This window comes from Sycon ciliatum, chromosome 12 (assembly GCF_964019385.1).
Source record: "Sycon ciliatum chromosome 12, ocSycCili1.1, whole genome shotgun sequence".
NCBI lineage: Eukaryota > Metazoa > Porifera > Calcarea > Leucosolenida > Sycettidae > Sycon > Sycon ciliatum.
In genome coordinates this window covers 3,083,029-3,108,872 of record NC_088654.1, presented here as the reverse complement: position 1 = coordinate 3,108,872, position 25,844 = coordinate 3,083,029, and the positions used below count along the sequence as shown (strand labels likewise).

At 45.5% G+C, this 25,844-nt stretch overlaps 1 protein-coding gene and 1 long non-coding RNA gene across 2 annotated transcripts in view; both read left to right on the top strand.

The window, feature by feature from the left end:
• Nucleotides 1-793: 793 nt before the first annotated feature.
• Nucleotides 794-25,844, top strand: part of LOC135828725 (uncharacterized) — a 55,051-nt gene continuing 30,000 nt past the window's right edge. The window contains exons 1-8 of the mRNA XM_065341148.1: nt 794-882; nt 2,780-2,856; nt 3,909-4,205; nt 5,059-5,139; nt 6,668-6,961; nt 11,349-11,642; nt 19,427-19,600; nt 22,291-22,464. Of these exons, the coding sequence (XP_065197220.1) occupies nt 878-882; nt 2,780-2,856; nt 3,909-4,205; nt 5,059-5,139; nt 6,668-6,961; nt 11,349-11,642; nt 19,427-19,600; nt 22,291-22,464 (1,396 nt within the window). The 5' untranslated portion in view covers nt 794-877. The remainder of the gene's footprint in view (nt 883-2,779; nt 2,857-3,908; nt 4,206-5,058; nt 5,140-6,667; nt 6,962-11,348; nt 11,643-19,426; nt 19,601-22,290; nt 22,465-25,844) is intronic.
• On the top strand, nt 14,699-15,601 carry LOC135828453 (uncharacterized). The gene is made up of 2 exons (XR_010555672.1): nt 14,699-14,956; nt 15,284-15,601. It is a non-coding gene; the product is annotated as an uncharacterized LOC135828453 (long non-coding RNA).

Here is a 25,844-nt window from a genome sequence, read left to right as displayed (position 1 = left end):
ATCTTGTGTCACAGTATACTAGTAGTCCTTACAAGTTCGTTAAGTGCTTTCGCAGTTTTTCCTGTTATTACCTTAGTGCTAGGATTATCATTTTCATAGGTGTTGTTTCTTCTCACTCCATTTCTCTTTATTAGTATCTTTCTGGATTGTTTTTCATTAGCAATTCTTCCAGCAAAATATCGAAATTTCCCACGAAAAGAAATTGCTGGCAAATTCCGAGCAAAATATCGAATTTACAGGGGATCTGGGTGTGTTTTGGCAATTCTATTCTAATTTCTTTGGTTTCACTGGGCCAAAGTTGTGCTGAGATAGCTCGTGTAGGTTGTCACGGGTAGGTAAATTTGAAATCATGCTACAAAATCCGTAATACTGACACCATTTTCAGTTTTGCTTTCCTCATCAGAGACTCACCATCCACTTTTACCAAAGTAGACGGTTCATTCGAGGCCATATTTGGCCAAGAGCAGGAGCAAAACGGAGCAAAATATCGGAAACGAAAGGCATTGCCCAGCAAAATACGGAAAGTGCCCGGGCAAAATTTGCCGGCAAAATATCGAAGCGCCCCGAGCAAATTTGGGCTAGGCCTAGTGCATGCAGTTGGTGAAACAGGGTGAGCGGGAAAAGGGTGCATGCAGTTGGTGAAACAGGGTGAGCGAGAAAAGGGTGCATGCAGTTATTGAGGCAAGGTGTGCATGAATGTGTAGGGAGTGCATGAATGTGTGTAGGGAAGTGCGTGCATACGAGAATGTGTACGCGACGCACGAGCTCGGGTATAATACGGGCTTCACCTTCAGTCCGCTGCTCAGTTGCTTTCTTGTATCGCAAGACGTAGTTTTGACTACGCTGGACTTTGAGGACTTGACTGGATCTGCTATCTATGCGGTAAGTTCTATTCGTTTTTGTGAATGTATATGAGAATAGGTGTGCTGTCCGGGCGGGGAGAGGATTAGCTTGTACATGTACCTCAATGTGCTGTCCTCTCTAATCTCTTTCTGTACCGTAACGTACTTGTGTATCAGTGGTAGATTTTCTTGTGACGTGACAGGACCTGACAATGCGTGCAAACGCAAGCATTGTCAGGTCCTCAGTACCACACCATGACATGTACTCGTTGCTCCTGACAAGTCTGATCAGTTCTCATCAACCAACCAGGCAAATAAGACTTGTCCTGAGCAAATACTACCCGTTACGGAGTGTGACTAACGAACTGTTCATGCTGGTTTTCTGCAAGCACCGTGTTTGTCCAGTGGGTGAATGTCACACTCCAGTAGCTGTAAAAGGGCTAACAGGGTTCTCGCCCCTCCTCACTTTTTGACCGCCCCCTTTCAAAATGAATGCACCAGCCTTCAAGTCAGAGTTCGAGTGCCACCTTTATATGCATGATGAGCAGACAGTCATCATGTACCATGTACTTGTAGTGGCACCACGGCATTGTATGAATCATTACATCATAATTTATCACTTACTAGTGTACCTCGGGCGGGTTGCAGGGTGCGGGGGGGAGACAAAGTGAACAAAATACATGGAATGGACGTACAATACCGTATTCCCGTGATCAGAGCCCTCTCTTGAATACAGCCTTATCTCTCATAGGGCCCTAGTCTCTAAGAGCCTGTGAAAAATAAAGCTCTCCTTTGAAGAGTTCCCCCCCACACATACACATGGGCTTGTAACAAAGGTACATGCAGGTTTGGTGTTGTTTTGCTAGTGTTCTTGTCCATGCCACTGCACTGCCACTGGTGGTTTCAGCAACAAAAATCCCAGTTCTTGTTGCCGTGTCAGTGAGGTTTTGATAGTTTCCCTGGATGACGCAAATGCACCAGCATAGTGCCCTCTCTTGTACAGTTTCCGACCTGTGAAAGACATTGAAAAAGCAGTGCCCCATGGTCACTAATCGCGGATGCGGTAGTTGGTCATTTGCTTACTGGTGCTGGTGACTGTGAAAGTAACAGCCAAAATTGCGGCACAAAATGGCGGTAAAATCACAAATGTTTGAGTCCAATGATCCCCGTCCCCCTTCACGTTTGTTCAGGCTGTAACACTAGTCTTGTCACAGGATATATCTAGTATTTGCTCACACTTAGCTCTCTCCAAATTTAGAAATTGGAGAGGCGTGGATCATTGTGGCATTAGCTAATCTTCTTGTTGGGCGGCCCACGCTTGTCTCTAAATTAGTATGTAGAAAGGAGTGTATAATGAACTGTGGTAGCTCTGGTGCGATCCATTCTACACTATTCCATTCGAGCTGTTTTGTCTCTTCGTCAGCCAATTTCCCGAATATTCGAACATTCTTTCATTCATTTTAGTTTCGCACCCCGAACATTTTCTCAGTTCACTGGCCTTGCAGAGGCAACCCACAGGCACAGAGCTAGTCAGGGAGTAGTCAGATATTTGAAGACTCTCTGGTGCTGGTCTGTACAAGTGTGACGTTCGTACTTCAGCGCTGTTATGCGAAGGGTAGAATTGATGCGCTCCAAAAAACGTGCCTCGAGTCCCCGACTGCAGAGGGTAGCCTAGGTGCAACTGATCACAGGAAGTGAACCCACAGTGACTTTTCACCGTAGTTTTGCAGTGTTGTTATAACCAGGATATTCTTTCATTCACTCGTTACCATCAAAAGCTTTCGATTACGGAGAAATTGTTTTTATTTAGGCCCTATCCGTGAGTTAGTGGAGTGTGCACACATGGCGCCAAATTGTTAATTATGATCTTGTTTGCTATCACTTGGATTCTACTAAGTCATAACTCCAGTTCATTTTGTTGCATGTACTGTTAACAGGTTGAAGATGGGATCTATTTTATTGCTTACTCTATGTGTGCTGGCTTCAATGCTGCACACAATAAATTGTGCTGAAGGTAAGACTTTGAAAACCTAACAGATATTCATTATCATTTTCTATCCGTTGTATGGAAACTTGCAATGACAAATATTGTGGACTCGTCAGCGCAGCATAGAGGAAATGAGGCCGAACCTGATAGCAATGGAAATAAAAATTTCCAATCAGGCCCGAACGTACATTGCCAGAGTGCTCAAACTGACAAGTCAGTGAGCTCTGCATAACGCAAACAGCAAAGGCACTACCCCACGCAAGAGTGCTCAACTGCTACAAGAGCAGGAGCGAAATACTCAATCTGCGGACAGAACTGTTTAGATACACTAACTATATATCAGGCAAAGCTCCGTATAAGTTCCGTACTACTTCCGTATTGGTCGGGCAGGGATACTACAGTACTTTTGTTGCAGTCCTTGCTGATTTGTTGTTGTGGAAAAGTTCTTCTTTCTCGTCATGGTGGGCTGTTGTTGAGCAAGTGACGCTTCGTATCCCAGTATCCAAGCAACATTACAAGAGTTTCTGGACCAAACTGTCATAGTGGGCAAACAAGGTCCACTCAGGTATAAAATGAGCCAACTCGGTAATCGGTAATTTGGCCATGTCCGGGGATATTTGCTCGTTATAGACATTTTACTGATTTAAATGATGATAGGTTGAAACCATTAGTCCTATAAGTTTGGCAACAAGAGCTAAAAGCCAGAAGGTTATATACACAGTTCCATATTATTAAGAGTCATCAAAATGTAACGTCAAAGTTTGTGCCAACAAGCTAAATGAGACGATAGGCATTTCTCGAAATCCTTATATTGCTTTTTAGTCGATTGCAATAAACAAAACCAGTTGTAGCGGCATTTCATGGCATTTCATGAAGGTTTTATTGAGTTCTCACAAACACATTCTAGAGAAAGTGGTGTTGGACACAGAATTGGTTCGTGACATCTCAAAATGACGCTTCAGCTGGTTCTGTTTATTTGCAATCCCCACCTCACCGCCCTTTCAAATACAGTGATCGCCTTCACAGGTTTTACTGTATCCCTGTATTGCTACTTTCTATTTTCTTCTCTCGCAATGCAGGCGCTTTGTGGACAACAGTGAGGCACCACGACAAGTATTACCTTTCAACATTCAATGACGAACAGTGGGTGCAGTACGACGTGGCAAGAAGGGCCTGCGCTTTCCACGGCCAACGTCTCTTGTCCGAGAGTGATATGCCTGAGTCAGTATTGAAAAGCCTTCAACTTCGCCCCGGTGCATATTTCCTTGACGGCGGCAAGAAGATCGTGACACAAAACTACGAGGAAGGATCAAACCGAGTGATCCTGGAGATTTTCAAACTCTACCCTGGTACTAAGAAACAGATATTATGCATTCGTAAGTTGGACATTTAACTTGATTATCGACTTCAAAATCTCACTGTTTCCTTGAAAACTATGTCCGAACGGCCAAATTGTCACAGTGGGCAAACAAGGTCCACTCAGGTATAAAAGGAGCCAACTCGGTAGTGCCATCTCACTGCTTCCTTGAAAAATAGATACCGGCAATCGTAATCTGCTTCTTGATGTTCACAAGGTCCAGTGCCGTCGTGATGTCACTACATGACATTAGAGACCCTAGCACCAGGAAACTCTATCACACAGACATTTACCGCAAGCCTTTTATAAAAGCCGCACTTTAATACAAGCATCACTTTAGGAAGCGTACAATCGCACATAAGCCGCCTTGAAATGGTACCAGCGGCTTCAAAATGCAGCACTATGCTTACTCCCAGCCCTAGTTTAGTAGAGTGTAAGCCTGTCTGGTATAGACGCCTGCGGAATTCCCCCCCCCCAAAAGTCGTATAAGCCGCGGCGTTTATACCAAGAGTAGATACGCTCTTTAATCTTGACTTGAATACGTGTAAACTTTGGATGCCCTCTATGTGGAGGTTTTCTATTTTATGAAAGTGCAGTCTGCTGACATTGTGTAGTGTTCAAGTTTTACGTTCGCAGTCTGTGTTAAGTTAACTGTTAAGTGACCAGTAGAGTAGTAAAAAAGCACTGCCTGACAGAAAGCCACTCGGCGTTTGTGGTCACAACCAGGAGCTTGGCAGTTATCCGGAATGCAGACACTTGAGAGGTTATTTACTCTTGCATTTACTTGTTGTTGTTGTTGTTGTTGTTGTTGTTGTTGTTGTTGTTGTTGTTGTTGTTGTTAACCGAATGTTTCTCCTCTACTCTCCCTACAGAGATCTGCGATCATGGGCAACTTGTGAAGGGGCGCTGCATCTGCCAAGACAGGTACTTCGGCGAAACGTGCGAAAAATCACGTAAGACCTGAAAATAGGCTATGCAGACTGAAAATGCCCCATTTTAGATTGCGAACACTGGCAGTAATGGATGAGATCGAGTGGAATGATGACCAGCAAAGCTTTGATTGCACACACATTGCAACGCACCCGCCAACACCCAAATGATTTAACAGGGAGATTGTTATATCAAGCAGCAAGGCTCCATTCCCCTGTTGATCTCCAGTACCATGGCTGTCAGAGCAGAACAATAAACAGAAAAGGACTTACGTACGAGTTATGACTGACAATCCACCAACTTAAGGAAACGAGATATTATACAGTCAGGTAGTGCGCATAACAAGGCACAAAACTGGCAGAGATCTTGAGACATTAATTTTTTCTTGTCCAAGGAGTTTCTAGTGTCTTCAAGTGAGTTGGGTCAAGTTTAGCCTCAAAGTAGGCCTTGGCGGATAATGCCGGCAGAAAAATTGGCAGAATTCGGTACCATTTCTGGTAGGGGTGAAACAATTATACCGAATACTCGAGTACTCGCTCGGTTTTTTCAGAAATAATCGTACTCGGAATAAATCAGAGTACTCGTTCATACGTGGTACATGCATTTACCACAGAAATCTGGAGTTTCAGAGCAGCATTCGGCAGATATTGACGTGCAGACTGGTGGTGAACATTTGTTCACGAGTAGAGAGAGCCCAAATGACCCAGCAACCAATATACCAGAGAAAAATGACTGCCACTCGGTTCAATCAGGGTTGTATCATGTGATTTTAAGGCCCTCGGTGTGCAATTTTTAGGAGATGAAGAATACTCGAATACTCGAATATTCGATCGGAGAAAATCAGAGTACTCGAACTCGGGATCTCAATGCGAACTTTCACCCCTAATTTCTGGTAAGTTTCATGCATGTTTGGTATGTGGATAAAGAAATGGAGCAGAATTCGAGGAATTGCCCGCCATAAGGTTTGTATGGTTCTGCCAATTTCGGTGCAAAAAAAGCAGAGTCTGCCACCTTTTCGAGCATTATCCGCCAAGGCCTACCTCAAAGTACCACACTAATAATTACTGATTTAGGTGATGATGGGTTGAAACCATTAGTCCTACAAATTTAAATTGCCAAGTTTGTTATAATTATTGCGCTCTTTGGAGCAACTCACACCATAATTTAGCATGTGTACGTTTCAATACCATTCTACTGCCAAAATGCTGTGTAAATTGACATTGTGCTTCGTCTCATTTTCAACCTTAAAATTAACCGATTTGAGAAATGATGAAGAAAGAAAAAGGACAAAATGATACGAGTTATGACAAACTGTCCACCAACGTAACCCGATCTTATACAGTCCTTTTCCTTTCTTCATCATAACTATATTGGCTCACCATGCGAGTTCAGATTTGAGAGATGATTATACAAAAGGACACATCAGATTTACAACTCCCTTCGTCTCTTCGTATGCAAATATGTTTCCCTTTGTATAAGTCTTGAGTTCATTTCTGTCTCCATGGCAACTGACCTATATGGGTACACTTCCATTTGTTGTTTTCGTTGCAGGTGATTATTACTATTTTTGTGATGCCAAAAGATGGCTTTATATGGACACGAAGGATAAAGTGGTTTACGATTCTGCCAAGAACTTTTGCAATATTAGAGGCGCCAGTATACCTACCGACGCCGAGGAAACCTGCATGACGGAGCTTGCCACCCAGGTACACAAACACATAGGACAAGTACATTTCTGGGCTACTAGACTAGCTGATGGGAATCCGCTTGCCTTTAATGGACATGGTGTGCTTGCTCCTGCGATCCCTACGCACAAATTTAATATAGCCTGCGTTGACAGGAGGGGTAAGTCGATTAAATATAACATTCACATATTATTTGAGTTTCTTTGTGCTGTGCTGAAGCCATTTATGTCACCATACGAGACAAGGTGAAATGCGCACCGACTATGCAATATTTGTCTCACGCTGCACAACTCCTGATATTCGCAATAGTCACCGACGACTTGCACAGCGGCACAGCGCTTGGCCCATTTGGCAGCATCATCCCCATCTCGGAACTTTGACGATCTGGATGTGTACAATTTCCATGTTTTCTTTGTATAGGTGCCAATAAAGCAGCGTAAGTGTGTTGCTCGTGAACATAATTTTTCTAAGGTCAAGAAGTAGTACATGTACCAGGCAACTTGTGGATACAAAATGTGCTTTCGTCGCGACATATTGACATCGTTTCAAATGTGATGGAAATAACATACAAAAATTAGCTACCCATAAAGGGTGCATGATCATTTACATGTCAGAATGCAACTCAGCCGAAGATTCAAGCAAGTTACATATCTTCCTCGCCACTGTCGTTCCTGGAGGAACAGCTCAAACGTTCTATCTGCACAGCTGTTGCACGGTTCTTGTTCCACTTCTCCCCATCTCGAATCTCTCTCAAAGGCAGTGCGTGCCTGTAAAAATAATGCCTTTGTTTGAGACAAAAAGGAAACGCCACATCAGCGGTGTCCTATTTTCTAATCGCCTCTTGCACTTGTCGTATTTGCTGATCCTCACCCAAGTGAGCCGCTGGTGCTTGTACATGCAGCACAGTGATAGCATCCGCTTGTTGTAGCACCTGTGCATACTGCACTTAAACCTTTATCAAGAGTACATAAACCAGAGTGTGCAACTCGGGATTGTTCCTGTGGGAGCGTAATTCGTGCACTAAGTCATTTCTGACGGCATGGTAAGCCACAGGTACGGTGAAAAGTTGCGTAACCAGCCGCGGTGGTGCAGGTCACTGAGTTTGTCCTGATTTCGGTTTTTTGATACGGATAGCCTGGTGATTTTACTTGTCGGTGGATGTACGCAGCGCACACAGTCACACAAAACACCGAACTCCTGCAACAGGACGTCTAAAATCAAGCAAACTTTTCATTTCCGGGCTATGAAACATGAAAATTTGAGCTGTACGCAAGTCGCGGCGGCTTGGCTGACCTCATCAGGGTAACGTAGTGCACGAACTGCGCTGTTTCAGATCTGATATGCACAGTTGAACACTCTGGTTTATGTACTCTTGCCTTTATGTACCAGCCCCATCTCGAACCGTAAACACAGTTACAGTTGAGCGCGTCCATGCACTAGCCGAATCCAACTTCGGGGCAGGATAGCAAACACGGAGCGCCTCCATATACCTTTTCGCTACACTACCAGCACTAAGACATGATGGGAATGATCTCTGCCCTCACAGAAACTCAAATGAAGCCGTCGTTTGCTGAACAACAGCCCAACATGACGAGAAAGAAGAACTGCTCAACTGCAAACAAATATACAGCAAGGGCTGCAACAGTAGCGCAAGATGGCCCAAAATTTCTCTTGTACAAGGCAGCCAGTGCACTCGAGTTTCACATGTGCATCGATGCCTCGTCGCACTAATGGAAAATCATGATGTAGCAGTCGGGCGCTTGAGGATATCAGATATGCATTGCAGTTGGAAAACCAAGAATCGAAAAATAAAAAAAGTTCTCTTCGGGGGACAGCCACAGCCCTACAAGTAGGTACCTAAAAGATGCACGATATATACAAGTATGTTATATCCGCGCATGCACCAGACGTACATGGGCTCATGGCAACCTGAGAAGAATTTTGAATTTTTGGATGGAAGCGTGGGACGCATGTGAAACTCGCATGCACTATCTGCCCAGGACAAGAGATCGTTCTGGCACAATCTGGGCCTTCTTGTACTACTGTTGCAGCCTTTGCTGATTTGTTGTTGTGGAAACGTTCTTCTTTGTCGTCATGGTGGGCTGTTGTTGAGCAAGTGACGCTTCGTATCCCAGTATCCAAGCAACATTACAAGAGTTTCTGGACCAAACTGTCATAGTGGGCAAACAAGGTCCCCTCAGGTATAAAAGGAGCCAACTCGGTAATTGGTAAGTTGGCCATGTCCGGGGATTATTGATCGTTATAGACATTTACTTCCTATAAATTTGGCAACAAGGGCTAAAAGCCAGATAAGAAGGTAATATACACAGTTCCATATTATTAAAGCCTAGTTCACATTCGACGCAACGCCGACGGTACGGGACGTAAGGGCTTGTCGGAAGGGCTGGGGTGAGCTGTAAAATCCTGTACGATACGTACGACACGACATGCAGCAGTCCTTGCGACGTTCAACGTCGAACGGCGCGAGTCACTATTATTTATTCTTCTTTTACTAGGGAATTCCCAACAGGCGTCAGCGCCTTTTTACAGGGAACCCTAGGTATAATTTGATGGATGAGCGAAATTCAGCTGGTGAACTAGACATGCGGCAAGCCGGTGGAAGTGTATTCCACCTGGCAGCGCCCAAATAAGAAATTGCACTAAAGCCATATCGGGTTTTAGCGGGGGGCAGAACAAGAGCAGCAGAGACTTGGCCACGGGTGGTGGCTGCAGTGCGAGCACCATGGGCGCGCAAGGTAAAGCGGTCTCGCAGAAGAGGACTAGCAAGTCCATTCAGGCAGCGGTAAACAAATACATAGGTTTTGAAGTTGAGGCGTTTCTCAAGGGCGTACAAGTTAGTATGACTGTATAGAAGAGTGGTGGGAGTCATTCTATCCAACGAAAATATTCTCTTTAATGCTACGCGGCTGGCAGTAAGAAGCTTGTCATACAGGGTTTGTGATAAGCAATGAATATATGCAGTGCTGCCAAACTCAAATGTGGACTGAATGATCGATAAATAGAAAAGTAGTTTGCCAAAAATGCTGATATTCTGCTTTGCATGGACAAATGCTCCGACCTTCCTATTGACAGTTGCACATACTGCATCCACTTGGGTTGAGAAAGACAGATGTTCGTCAACCAGTATTCCTAAGTACCGAGCGTAAGCAGATGGGGCTATGGAAGTGCCCCGGCAGTTTACTGCGGTGCCAGGTGGCAGCTCCTTGCCCGGTCGCCTGAGCAGGACAAACTGAGTCTTGGACGGGTTTAACACCAGTCCCTTCTGATCTAGGTAGCAATCCCGAGCGGCAAGGTCAGCACTCAGCTGGGTTGTGATGATCTGGATGGACTTGTGCCTGATATAGAGTGTGATATCATCGGCATAAAGTTGATTCAATGCATGTTGGAAGCACTGTGGTGCATCACGGGTGTAAATGCAAAATAGCAGTGGGCCGGGCACGGAGCCTTGTGGGACGCCTCTTGTGCAAGGGCGGGCCCCCACCTAGCTCTTGTCCTACTCTTACTCGCTGGACGCGTCTGGTCAGGTAGCTTGCAAACCAAGCAAGTGCAGTCATAAGGCACGGTCCGTGACGGGGTGACTTTCGGACCTAATTTCTAGTTTTTCGAGACTTCTTTTCAATTATTTCTCATTGAAAGAAGCAGAATCAAGTTCACAATACCAGTTTTTCATAAAGATCAAAAAATTAGCCCTGAAAGTTGTGGCATTCAAATAATAGCCCCAGGAAATGATAGAATAGTTCGTCTGTCACGCTTCTGAACTATCCCTAAATACAATAAGGGACATGAGATTTTATGTTGCTAAAATTCAACTCAAGTCGTGCTTGCCATTCTGTGAGTTATCATGGGAAGCGCAGTGTTCGAAATGCTAAAAATATTCAAGTACGAATCGGGAGTAGTCGGCGCACGACGCCGTCTCCTGTTCACACTCGAATTGCAGCCGTTTTGTACGCTTGCGTCCCCGTCTACGGTATGAAAAGTTGGATCGATCCAACTCTTCCCGTCGCTTCCCGTTCTTTAGGGTAGTACGGTTGCGTTCCCGTTCCTGGTGTTCACATTAGACGCCGTCAGACCGTCCTGCGCTTCCCGTCGATCCTTTCGTCGCGTCCCGTCGCACCCCGTCGAATGTGAACTAGGCTTAAGAGTCATCAAAATGTGACGTCAAAGTTTGAGCTGGCTCGAAAAGATTCTTTATCGATCGAGTGGATGTCCTTCTTGTCCAAGGAGTTTCTAGTGTCTTCAAGTGAGTTGGGTCAAGTTTAGTCTCAAAGTACCACACTTAGAATTACTGATTTAAGTGATAATGGGTTGAAACCAGTAGTCCTACAAATTTGACAACAAGGGCAACAAGAGCTAAAAGCCAGAAGGAACTAACTGCATATTTTAAGAGTCATTCTTAGTGTGGTTCTTTGAGACAACTCCCTTCGTCTCTTCGTATGCAAATATGTTTCCCTTTGTATAAGTCTTGAGTTTTTTTCTCAATGGCGACTGACCTATGGGTACACGTCCATTTTTTGGTTTCTTTGCAGGTGAATCTCACTATGTTTGTGATGCCAACAGAGTGCTTTTTATGCACACGCGGGATTTACTGGGGTACGATAGTGCCAATAAGTTTTGCACTGATAGAGGCGCCAGTTTACCTACCGTCAACGAGGAACCCTGCATGAAGGACCTTTCTTCCCAGTTACATAAAACCGAAGGAGACCTATATTTCTGGACTACTAGACCAGCTGGTGGGAAGCCGTTTGCCTCTAATGGAGTTGATGTGCTTACTTCTCAAAAGCCTACGAACAAATTTAATGTAGCCTGCGTTCAGAGGAGGAGTAAGTCGATTCAATAATTATAACATGCACATTTTTTTGGAGTTTCTTTGTGCTGTGCTGATGGGTCCACATGGGTCAGCAGGCTGCAGATTTCAGAGTCATTTCACACGATTAGCATAAATTGTTATGTTGTAACGGTATTACCGTAAGGGGGGTAATACCTGATCTGGGTTCGACCTTTGGCAAGATGCTTGTGCAAGCTATTATTTCGCGCGATACAGCCATTTATGTCACCATACGAGAAAAATGAAATGCGTACCTACTATCCAATATTTGTTTCACGCTGCACAACTACAGATATTCGCAATAGTCACCGACTTGCACAGTGGCACAGCGCTTGGCCCATTTGGCAGCATCGTCCCCATGTCGGAACTTTGACGGTCTGCATGTGTACAATTTCCATGTTTTCCGTGTATAAGTGCCAATTAATCAGCGTATGTGTGTGGCTCGTGAACATAATTTTTCTAAGGTCAAGAAGGAGTACATGTACCAGGCAACTTGTGGATACAAAATGTGCCTTCGTCGCGACATATTGGCATCGTTTCAAATGTGATGGAAATAGGGGTGAAACGAGTATCTATTTTGACCAACCGATCACTCATTCATAATATTCGATCGAGTATCCGATTATTTCGAGTATTTTATCAAAATTCAAAAGCGCTAGATTTGTGAGTTCTCGACCAATTCGGAAGAAATTATCTGTGAAAATAGAACAAAAAGTCGCCAACGTCTTGTACAGAGTGTAGAGTATCGATTTTCACCAGTTTTCAATATCTCATAACAAACTAACTTTACTTGCGGTGGTGATTGCATCGTCCAAGTCATAAAATACTGACTCAAACGCATGCATAACGCATGCATATGCGCATACCAGTCGATAAACGGTACGTACAACAGAAATTTTTGAAAAATAGAATGCCAATACTAAAAAAAAAAAAAAAAAAAAAAAAAAACGATCGAGTGCAAAATTTCGAATACTCGCTCGTTTGAAATTTTCGAACGAATACTCGAATATTCGAACTAATCGTTTCACCCCTAGATGGAAATCATATACAAAAATTAGCTGCTCGTAAAGGGTTGAGTTGAGCGAATATAACTTGTTCATTACATTCATTTTGATTTTCTCTGTCCTATGCTGATGGGTCCTCAAAGGATGAAACAAGATGCTCTCTGCAGGTGTCGTAGTCAATGCCTGTAATAACCGAAATCACCGGACATTGCCAAATTTCGGATTTCGCTTAACCGTTTGCTCCGTTTATCCTTGATTGGAACTTATTCGCCGATTTAGTTGTCGATGTTTTAATCATGGCCAATGTCCAAGGACCAGACCATCTATGTTCCCACACCAATCCAAGTTACCTACTTGATCCGCGCAGGCACAATTGGGGCTTATCTTCAGACTTGTCTCAGGAAGAACTCAAATGCGCATGATCATTTACATGTCAGGAAGCAACTCAGCCGAAGATTCAAGCAAGTTACATAATATCTTCTTCGCCACTGTCGCTCCTGGAGGAACAGCTCAAACGTTCGATCTCCACAGTTGCTGCACGTTTCTTGTTCCACTTCTCCCCATCTCGAATCTCTCTCAAAGGCTGTGCGTGTCTGTAAAAATAACGCCTTTGTTTGAGACAAAAAGGCACCGACACATCAGCGGTGTCCTTTTTCAAATCGCAACTTGCACTTGTCGTATTTGCTGATCCTCACCCAAGTGAACCGCTGGTGCTTATACATGCTGCACAGTGATAGCATCCGCTTTTTGTAGCACCTGTGCATACTGCACTTAAGTCCTAATGCCTTGCACCAGTCTTTTAGGCTAGTTTCCTGAAAGTCCTTTGCACGAGAGTATCCCTCAAGACTTGGAGCTTATTTTGAGCAGCTACTTTGACCTGTCCTCTGTGAGCTTCATGGTATCATGATGATGTAGCCAAATCAGCAAGATGTTGTCGCATCACTGACTTCTTCTGTGAATGGTATTTCGCGAGTTCGCATCGCGTGTCGCATCGCAAAAAAAGCTTCTGTGAATCCCGCTTGAATCGGTGGTTCCACGCCGTATGACATAGGCGGAACACCGAAAAATCATGTGCGTATATATTATAGAGCCAATTATAACTTGACGGTAACGACCCAATACCACCCGACATGGCCAAATTTCCGATTTCGCTAAAAGTTGGCGCCTACTGTCCCCACAGTCTGTTTCAAAAAGATTAGCAATCAAGTTTGACGATAAGGGAAATTTGGACAAAAAAGTACATACAATGGCTTGTTAGGGCATGGCAAATTGTTCTGTGAAGATTTCGGAACAATTGGACCAACCGTTAAGGAGTTAAAATTTCGGCCAGGTTTCTGGCCTTTTCCAATGTTTTTTAATTTACTCTGGAAGCCAGTATCGATTTGTGATCAAAACCTCCGATTTATCCCTTCCTTTTTGGCCTTTTGGTTATGAATGCTGTCTGCTGCCCATGAAGTAGTTGTGAGTTCAAATCCCAACAAAGTAAAACATTTTTCTTCATTGTTTTGGTGATCACGCTTGTACAAGACAAAGAAGGTGGCTGCCCCAAACGACTTGTTGTTGGAGCTTGCGTTTCCTGCCGAACCGACTGGCACTTGACTGGCTCACGCCATGTGAAGTTGTGAATACACACAACACTGAAACCGCTTGAGTGAACACGGAAGTCATTGCGCTGTAGCTACGTGTTGTTGAATACACCCGAACATCGATCGATCGATTTCTATCAGCTTTCACAGGCGTCTGCTTTTCTCAAAATGTCGTCGAAGTCACACGGATAGGTTTGCAACATCAAGGCTTTGGGAATGAGTCTGTGTCGATGCCGTTTTCGTCACATCGTGAGAGTAAATTGCATCCGCGGCAGCTCAAAGAATCTATTTGGTCACAAAACGAATTGGGACGCATCCCGCTCGTCAATTTATCACACTTTTGACACGTCCTCGACCAGCTCCTCTCTGACTCCATATCAGGGAGTCGTCAAATACCGGGAGTGGAAACGAGATGCGCGAGCGTGATCCATGCTCGCCTCGCGCTGGACATGGAGCACGCCGATTTTTTTCAAATAATCTTTTTTGTGCCACATTCACCAATTCCGCGGGATTTTCAAAATGTCAAAATTTATTTTGGTTCTTCCTGCAAGCGGAGCAGTTTAGACGTCTCCATACATAAACCTTCTCGTCAGATTTCCGCTTCCCTTTTGTAGTATTATCACTCTTCGTCGTGGATTCGTCGGCAGTGCATGGTCATGCTGGACAGGGAGATATCGGTAGCCATTTTACGGCTGATTTTTTAGGAACTTGGGCGAGAGGTGAGTAAAAACCAAGCTTTATCGAGTGAATACTTCTATCACTGAATAGCTTTGTTTTGGTTTGTTACACACGCATGCTGCATGTACAGAGCATTCGATTTATCAACCTGCAGTCAAGTACAGACCCAGGGAAGCTTCTCTTTTACTTGCCCAATGATCGTGCATAACATTTTATGTGAAACTCGTAAAAAGAAATGCAATGGTAGATTTAAGAAACTATGTGATGGTCAGGAATCAGGATACACATGGCATTCTCTACCTGGATGAATACTTGTGACAATTTTAATATAGAAATACTGCGCTGTTTTCCGTGTGCGTTTTGTCCAGACCTGGAGACCACATCAGCTGTGTTTTCAAGTTTAATTTGCGGTACAGTAGTGGCAAGAAAGCCGTCCGTCATGCCAGCATCATCCGCAGCAGCAACAGCAGCAGCACCCCAGCCCACCGCCATAGTCAACTGCACTGCAGAGACACCTAAAAGATACCATGGTGGTTGGTGTGTTGTTGCGGTGAGAAGAGAACTGGAAGCTAGCAGAAAGCCTGAGTTAACTAGCCTCAAGCCGGTGTTGGCGACTTTCGGCCATGAAATTCTGGCCAACATGTCTCCGAATCTACCAAACTTTGAAAAGATAATTGAATCTGAGACACATGAGCATCCACCGTGTGTGTGCATGCACAGTGTGGGCATGTCAGTATGTGTATGTGTGTGTGTGTGCTGCCAAAGATGGCTCTCTCGTCGTGCCGATTGAATATGGTCCCTAATCTCTTGGCAGACTGCCGACTTTCTGCCGTCGCTTCCATGTTGTCGGTCCCGCAAGGGGACAGGTGACCGTAATGGCAGTGTTTACCAGGACCAGGTGTGTGTGTATGTGTGTGTGCATGCATGCATGCATTCCAGTGTGTGTGTATGTGTGTGAATGTGCGTGCATGCGCAGTTCGTGCATGCCGTGTGTGTGCATGTGCAGTTTGTGCATGCCAATGAGTGCGTGCGCACCCGTATATTGGTGCGTGCATGTACGCATGCGTAACTGCTAACACCCAAAGTTGGCAAAGAGAAGCGAGACAGAAAGAGAGAGAGGGATTTAGAACAGTTTAATTCACTGTGTATTGTCAATTCTGTGATACTCGCCACAATCGGCCAAATCTGTAATTGGATTCTCAGTGTTGGTGGTGAATATACGTTGTCATGCTTCCTCTTGACATGAGACATACTGAAAGCGGTGATGTTCTCTTACACTGAAGAAGAAAATAAGAGAAATTCCTTGACTTTATAATAATGTGGTCGTCATTAAAAAACAATAATGTTTTAGAAACAAAGGGTTCCTCAAAAAGTCAGTGGCATATCATCTTACACCGAGAAAATTCACAGGTAGCACCTATATGGAAAGGACAATGGTTACGAGAAGTTTTTTCGTGGGTCGAACCAAGTGGCTTTGATTACTGAGGCTGAGCTATTTTCCTCGATAAATTACATCAAAAGTCACGTCACTATCCGCGCGTGAATCGGGCCTCCAGTCATACATCGCAACACTGCGATAACGCCTACCGATAAATTAGGTGTCCTCCTACTAGTAAACGAGCAGACCACTGCAAATATCTCTGTATACACGTTCTGATGGACGCTTTCTCCCAAAAAATACTCAAGGATACTCTAAATTGCATTTGACGACGCTGAGGTACTCAAGGCACTGCAAAAATTTTGCGCGAGGCAAGCATGGATAATCAAGATTAACGGCGTTTCCACTCCCGGTATTTGACGACTCCCTGCTCCATATCGATACGAGGAAGAACATGTACGAGTAGTAGTAGCCGACGTCAGTGAGTTGTCATTTTTCATTCTTTCGCGCGGAATATTTCTTCGAGTTCACAGTGAGTTTTTCCAGGCAGCGCTTGAGCGCTCATACGGTAAGACGGCAAACTCCCTGTTGATCTTGTTGAAACTGACTATAGGTGAGCCTCATTCACTGAGTCTTGGGAAGATGTATTGAACTCCCGACACAACAAGAGCACAGTAATTTTAGTTATAATTCATACATTTACATTTTAATGGAAACCTGACGGGTTTCTGCAATTATAATGCTTCATCAGAGGATGAAGAATGAGGTAGAAAACACTAGCTTATATACACGGTAGGCATGGATTGGCATACTAGTAGTGTAAAGTGGAGAAGGTTGCTAGTCATGTTGCGCTATGCACCAGTAGCTGGGCGTGTAGCAATGCAGTAAAATAATTGTCTTGGCGCAAATGTGGCTAATACGCATGGGTGACGTGAAGCTTAGGAAATAGCTAGGTGAAAAGTTGTAAAGCTGTACAAAAGTAAATGAACCATAGGGTTGAACTAGGTGAAAGTTGTAGGTTTGTACTCATGTTTTTGGTTGGTTCCAGAAATTTCTAGAACCAACCAGAACTCATTTGTTGTAAACCAGCCGACGTAAAGTGAGTTGTCATTTTTCATTCTTTCGCGCGGAATATTTCTTCGAGTTCATAGTGAGTGTTTCCAGGCAGCGCTTGAGCGTTCATACGGTAAGACGGCAAACTCCAAGGTGATCTTTTTGAAACTGACTATAGGTGAGCCTCATTCACTGAGTCTTAAGGCAAGTGCTGGCGAGGTAATTTTATGAGTTGCAAGGGCGGCAAGTTGGTGCCTTTTCCTGCCACACTTGGAGGGCCAAAAATCTGACTTGGGTCCGGGGGTGTCCCCCGTTGAATTATTTTTAGGAAAATGGCTTGCAGTTGGGGCCTCAGAACACATTTTTAATTGTCGACACACATGCAAGCAGGCGTGCATTTTACAGCTACATGTACATATACATATACATGTACATGTACAATGACTGGCCGAACGCGACCTGGTAGCGCCGAATGGCCAACAAAATCGGTTGTCCCTCTTTGGGAACAACATCTGTCGGCTTGTCCGACAGGCGATCAAAAATCTGACGTTTCCGAAAAATCGGAGCAAGTGGCAGCCCTGGTATTGCCTTCGGTTTTCTGTACGAAAGTTGGCACCTGCATACAGCCGTTGTTCAGGCGAACAGTTAAGCCTAGTTCACATTCGACGGGGCGCGACGGGACGCGACGTAAGGATCGACGGGAAGCGACGGGACGGTCTGACGGCGTCCAATGTGAACACCAGGAACGGGAACGCAACCGTACTACCGTACAGATCGGGAAGCGACGGGAAGAGTTGGATCGATCCAACTTTTCATACCGTAGACGGGCGTAGACGGGGACGCAAGCGTACAAAACGGCTGCAATTCGAGTGTGAACAGGAGACGGCGTCGTGCGCCGACTGCTCCCGATTCGTACTTGGAAATTGTTAGTATTTCGAACACTGCGCTTCCCATGATAACTCACAGAATGGCTAGCACGACTTCAGTTGAATTTTAGCAACATAAGATCTCATGTCACTTATTGTATTTAGGGATAGTTCAGAAGCGTGACAGACGAACTATTCTATCATTTCCTGGGGCTATTATTTGAATGCCACAACTTTCAGGGCTAATTTTTTGGTCTTCACGAAAAACTGGTATTGTGAACTTGATTCCGCTTCTTTCAAGGAGAAATTAGGTCCAAAAGTCACCCCGTCACGGACCATGTCTTATGACTCGCGCCGTTCGACGGTGAACGTCGCAACGGCTGCTGCATGTCGTGTCGTACTAATCGTACGGGATTTTACAGCTCACCCCAGCCCTCCCGACAAGCCCTTACGTCCCGTACTGTCGGCGTTGCGTCGAATGTGAACTAGGCTTTATGAAGCGTACGCCTGTTCCGACAAATGTACCCGACTTTGTGCGGGTACGGCACCGTATTTCGTGAGTGCATGAATGACGGCGGCATCGGAGATCAGAGATCCAAATCGGGATGTCCAAGATGTGCAGTTGCAGTGAGGAAGCGAAACAATGGCGGACAGCAATGCGGGATTTGCCAAGAAAGAGACGAAGTTCAACAATGGTTTTGTTAGTGATCTGTCTAAACAAGTTTTCCTTGCAGGTAGACCCAGTAATCTGCCCGGAGGTGACGTCATCTTACCCCTGGTTTATGAGGGTGTCCGCATTTTCCACGATTTGCTGGCCTGTGAGGCCGTCGACAAACATCACAGTATTGACCTTCAGCCTCCACAATTCAGCCTCCACAGTGGCTCTGGAGGCTGACGCTTTGAGCTGCCTGGCGGTGCGGAGTTATCCATGATAGGCAGGTAAATACTAGTAAGAATATCAATTGATATATGCCAGGAGGGGGGGGGGGGAGTAGTCACGACACTGAGAGCTTCAAAACTTGCTTCTTACTCTTGGCGAGTTTTTGACATGATGCCAAGAAAAGTACATTTTGGCATGATACGTTCACACCATCACGCAGTATTCTTATCTGTACATGGAAGCAACAATACCCGACCCAACATAACCAGAACAAACAGGAAATACTTGAAACACTCATCAAGCCTCTTTTTGCCCTTTTAAACTCTGTTGCTAGTTTGTCAACGGCCTAAGGATCCAGCTTATGGGTCTTACAGCAACGGTGTATTCCTTCAACAAGAATATCTTGATACGCTGACTTTGACATGTGAACAGGGATACGAGGTTCAAGGTAACCCGAAGGTGACTTGCATCACAGCACCTTCCACTACTACCCCACTAGCCACATGCGGTAAGCTTTCTTGTGTGGTTTTCAGATTGCAAAATCGGTGTTACAACAGTATCCCGTGAGCTTGTTCCCAGCAACTGACTGGTTTGGGTGCATGTGTGTTAATTCATTGGTTGTGAAAAAATACAAATTTCAATCGGATGTGCTTCAAATAGACCACATCGGCATTCCATTTGTAACCATCCGCCTCGGTGTGGATAGAGCTAAATCATATTCACTGATGAGACCTTAGTGGTCGATACAGCGTTGAAAATCGGCTTTCGGTATGAACGTCCAATCAAACTAGACTTCGCTAGTATGAACATTGATGAAGCAATTCCACCTCCTCCATATGCGCTCTCTGGCCGACAATGACATCAGCAACATGACTACAGGTTGTATATACTGACAGATATAATTACCTCCAGGCAGCGTTGTTTGGATCACTAAGGTCTGATCAGTGGAGGTTGAGAATAAAGAATGGCTAGCATTAATTAGAACTCACATATTTATAGATAGAATGTAGCGAAGAATTGTGATCCCGCGCTTGGAGATACAAGACGGGCTAAGTGCTTACACATGGTGCAAAATGACACTCCTACATGCCATTAGTGTACTGCGAGCATCATCGATACTCACGCAACAGATTCTAGCACTCTGAGATACAACAATGTAGCATACGGAAGAAAACGGGGCGACAGTTCAGACATTTGCGCTCCAACACAGTACTGCAAGTACGCAAGACGCCCCTAGGGCATTTACTCTGTCAACTCACTCACCACCATACAGAACTGTCATCGCATGATCAGGCGAAGATTCTGCTGTTGTCTCCATTGCATATTTATGGTTCTCAGTATATGGTGTCACCCTTTGAGTACATAAAACACCAGTATGTAAACTGAGAAGAAGTAGCGACGACCCGGCCATTATGGAATCCAATACACCACACCACCACATTGCGCTCTTGGCCGATCCAAACTCTGCACTCACATCACCATCACCACAGCGAGGACAATTCCGGTGGATAGATTGATATTAAGACAGCTAGACAGCTGTTTCGCTCCTCCTGAGCTCATGAGTGGAGTCATGATGTTGAATGAAAGCATAATAAGAGTAGACTGATCTTTACACGGCTACGCAATTGCGCTCAATCGGCAAAGAAACGTGGCATACCCTAGTGACAAAAGTGATAAAAAGTGATAAAAAGGTCTGGTGATAACGACACGCGCTCATGGCTGGGACAGGAACATGTAGCACGTTTGAAAAGGGGGGGGGAGGGGGCGGCGCAAAAAACAGCAGTCAGTCTAACACCAGAAAAGTTAGTTATTCCATGTGCCACAAAAAAAAAAAAAAAGACACTGCGGCTGACTGTACTTGTCCCACAGTGATGTGATGGGGAAAGAACAACAAAGCGACCTGAAGGACCCAGCAGACCCAGCGGCCCCTGAGGCAATCACTGTCCTGCCAGCCCATCACACACAGCCACACCAGGCTGCCATACCTGTTCAACACATACACTGATGTTGCTTGCGCCTTCAGCTTCAGTCAGCCGCCAATGCTGCTATATTTTGATCTAGCACTTGATGTTGAGTAGGGGTGAAACAATTATACTGAGTACTCGAGTACTCGCTCGGTTTTTTCAAATAATCGTACTCGGAATAAATCAGAGTACTCGTTCATACATGGTACATGCATTTACTACAGAAATCTGCAGTTTCAGGGCAGGAGTAGGCAGATGGTGATGTGCAGACTGTGTGGCGAACATTTGTTCATTAGTAGAGAGAGCCCAAATGACCCACAACCAATATACCCGAGAAAAATGACTGCTACTCGGTTCAATCAGGGTAATATGATGTTATTATAAAGCCCTTGGTGTGCAATTTTTAGGAGATGAAAAATACTCGAATGCTCGAATATTCGATTGGAGAAAATCAGAGTACTCGAACTTGGGATCCCAGTGCCAACTTACACCCCTGATGTTGAGGAACTGTCCCGCTTGTCCCGTAAAAACAAATACCTCTGGGGTATGATAGATTAGCAAATCCGGTTTAAGAGTGAGTGGGTGTTTAGGTGTGAGCAAGGTTTGCCCAGTCGAGCAAGGGGAAAGAATGTGCATTACACATGCATGGCACGTTTCACTTGGAAATACACAGAAATCCATGGAGATAAAGTGGTGCTTTTTCGTTATTCAGTTTTGAAAAACATTTCCTTGATCAGTTGATAAACCTTCACAACGTCTCCGTCAGTTTTTAGCGAGGCAGCAATATTGATACGAGGTCAGTGTTCCTGAGCAAAGTGAACCGTTTGCCTGAATCATTCAACTTTCCATGACGAAAATCCCATGCACTGCATCACTGCTTCCCTCATTCCAGGCAACAAGCTCTCAATTAAGTCTGGGTCGCAGCACGGCTGGAAAAAAGCCCTTCTGCTTCCAAGCAGGACTTGAACCTGATACCCTCTATTTCTCAATCATGGTCTTGGACCACCTCACTATATCTACCTGCTGTAGTTGGGTAAAGCCTCCGTACTAAGACACAGGGATGTTGTGTATCGCACACCTTTCTCCCATCAACCCCACTGTTTGCAAAAGTGGCTGTACTTTCAAGTAGTTCTGAGCGCAGGTTTTGAATTGTACTGGGAAGTAGCATATAAACCAACCAAACAACCCACCCACATATTCTCTATATGTTGCCTCTGAACTGTGTTGCTGGTAGCCAAGATATGTCAAAAACCAAGTATACCAAACGGAATTTTTAACGGAGATGCATTCAATTCCGCATTTGGAAACAACGAACTGAGGGGAGTTTGTAACGATGGCTATACAGCCACACAAACACCTAAGGCGACTTGCGGCAATTTTGGCACGGTGACTGTGATGGGCAAATGCGGTAAGATATCCTGTGTGTTTCTGATTAAGATTGTATAGTGGTGACAATTGATTTGAGCTTCAAGATTTAGTAAGAGGAATTTTATGCTATGGCCTTGTGAACGGAGCTCCAAGCAAATGGGAAATTCCAATCAAATGAGATTTGAGAAGTGCCAAGAAAGAATACATTACAGGGCAGATCTCTGAATGGTTTGCTATTATGGGGGTTTGCGACGGTTAGCGCCATTTTGGATATAATGCCTTTCAGAGTGGGAAAATGGGGCGCGATCATGCACAATGGAGTAAGCGCCGGACTTTCCGCAGCAACTGTCCTGGTGGAGGTGTGTGCCTGTATTACAGGGCTACACTTCCTGTCACCGTACAGCCAGATTTGAAGGTGGACTATATTGAAGCCGTGTGGATCAGTCTGCACCAATCCAAACAGCGGCACTTTTTTGGGTGTATGTATCGCCCCCCTGCTGAATCAACTCATTATTGGGACAGATTTGAGCAGGCTCTTCACCAGGCTGCAGTGGTATCACCATCTGTCACCCTGCTTGGTGACTTCAACATTAATGTTAGCTCAGCTGTAACACCTCAGCTCCACCGTTTCAATGATGCAATTCACTCTTTCGGTTTGAAAAATTTAGTTTCTGTCCCAACCCGAATAACCCCAAGATGTCCCGTCGGCACAACACTGGACCTGATCCTCACCAGTAACCCTGCTACAGTCTCCTGCAATGTCGTACCCTGTACTCTGAGTGATCACTCGGCCGTACATGCTAGACTGGACCTCGCGCTACCGTCCGCTAAGCATCAACACTCCTCGCAACGCCGGGGAACCAGTTTAACCCGCAACATGCGCACCATAAACCTTCCAGAATTTCGGGATGAGGTTGCCAATGCCAACCTGAGCGTGTTCCAATCGACTTCCTCCACTGATGAGATGTGAAGCACTTGGCACACTAAATTCATGCGTGTTCTTGACAGACATGCCCCTCTCAAATCCACCAGCAGGAAGGCGAGCTCATATCCCCCGTGGTCTGACAGGGAATTGTACCAACTCCAGTGTTGCAAGAAAAGGCTACATCGCCAGTGGCTTCAGAACAAGGACAGCACCCATCTCTACTCGGCATTCAGGCGTGCCCGTACGGCTGCCAGAAATACCTATCTTAGGAAACTCAATGAGTATTTCCAAATCCAATGTGCTGAACATAGTCGCAATCAACGCAAACTGTGGCATATCATCAACACTGTAACATCTCGAACTCGCCAACGTATTGAGCCAACGTGAAATGTGGAGGATGTCGCCACAGCCTTCAGTTAAGTTGTGACTGATAATGATAGACCCCCTGTGCTCACCATGCCACAGGGTCCATCATGCCCCACAGCCTTATCAGCTTTCCAGTATGTCCGAACCAACTCTGTTTATCGTCTCCTGAGAGGCATCAATGCAGCCAAGGCCACAGGCAGTGACAGCATCCCAGGAGTACTTCTGAAGTGCTGTGCTGATATCATTGCTCCGTCTGTTGCTGCTCTCTTCAATGCCTCACTATCCCGTGGTACAGTACCCTCTGCCTTCAAGCTTGCACACGTATCACCGCTATATAAAGCTGGTGACCCAGCAGTTCCCACTCACTTCCGTCCCATTTCCCTTCTCCCAATCCTGTCCAAACTATTAGAGAAGCTGGTGCAGAAGGAACTTGTATCAGTCATGAACATCACGGAGTCACTTCCCTCCACTCAGTTTGCATTTCGCAGCGGCCATTCCACTGAGGATGCACTAGCTCTCATCACCAACCGTATCCTTACTGCCCGGGACAAACGAATGTACACAGGTGTCTGCTTACTGGACATGTCCAAAGCTTTCGAAAAAGTTAGGCACCACCAACTAATTCTCGACCTCTTCAATGTTGGTGTTACGGCCACAGCCCTGCGGTGGTTCATTTCTTACCTCTCCGAACGGACCCAGCGTGTGTGTATTGGACCATCACGCAGCACTATCACTCTCTGCACCTGCGGAGTGCCACAGGGATCTGTGCTCGGCCCAATTTTGTTCAACGTATACACTCGGGAAATACCCTATGTTGCTGGACAAGCTTTGTCTTTGCAGTTTGCAGATGACATTGGTCTCACTTGCAGCAAACCGACTAAGTCTGAAGTGTCTGCAATTCTGTCTGCGTCAGCTTCAGCTATTGCTAACTGGCTAAACGACCGTGGCTTGATCCTGAATGCTTCCAAAAGCCAGGTGATCTCCATTTCTGGGAACCTACCTGAGAAGCATACTCCACTCTCGGTGAACTGTAACGGGACCCTGCTGCCTCTTGTGGAGTCTGCCAGGTACCTTGGCGTAACATTTGATAGCAACATGTCTTGGGATGACCACGTAACCCGCTGTGCAAACCGTGTATCACGAAAGATCGGAGTCCTGTGGAGGATGCGGCGTTGCCTCAGCACACAGGGTCGGATAACTTATTTCCAGTCCATCATAATGCCCAATCTTCTATATGGATCAAATGCATTTTCGACATCTCTGGCAGCCAGGCACTGTCATCGACTACAGGTTCTGCAAAACCCTGGTGCCCGTGTAGTGTTCGGACGCCCGCCATGGACATCCGCACATGACCTACTGGAGCGCCTCTCACTGTATCGGGTAACCGAAGTGTACAAGCAGAAGCTGGCATTCCTTGCATGGCGCTGCCGTTACGGCCAAGCAAGTCCTGAGCTTCAGGTTCTCTTGCTGCCAGCTTGTGGCCGGTCCACGCGCCTTGACTCCAGCATGGGTCTCTGCCTGCCACCCGCCCGCAGCAACTTTGGAAAGGGGACATTCGCCTTCCAGGGTGCGCTATGCTAGAACAACCTGCCTAGCAGTATTCGCTCCATCGATGTTCCTCGTCAGTTCCGTGCTGCCGCAGTCCCGTTTAATCTATGAACTGATAACATTGCAAAGCAATTGTATGTGTGGCTGTCAATGTACATGTGTGTGTGTGTGTGTGTGTGTGTTTGTGTGTGTGTGTGCACGCGCATGTGCGTGTGTGTGGGGTATGTGTCTGTGTGTATTGGTGTGTAGGTGTGGGTATGTACATGTATGTGTGTGTGTGTGTGTGGGGGGGGGGGGGTGTGGGTGTGTGTGGGTGTGTGTGTGGGTGTGTGTGGGTGTGTGGATGTGTGGATGTGTGGATGTGTGGGCGTACATGTAGATGTGCAATGCTTCGATTTCTCTATCTTCTCTTCTCTTCTCTCTTCCTGTCGGTGTCTCCCGCTTCTGGGCCGGCATGGCCCGTGCTTCATGCGCGCTTGTTCCTGGTGTTGTTATGTCTACTGTGTCCTGCCACTACTCCGGCTTTGGCCGTGACCACGATGTGTCTCCCCATTTTCTCCTTCATCCTTTCCTTTCTCCCT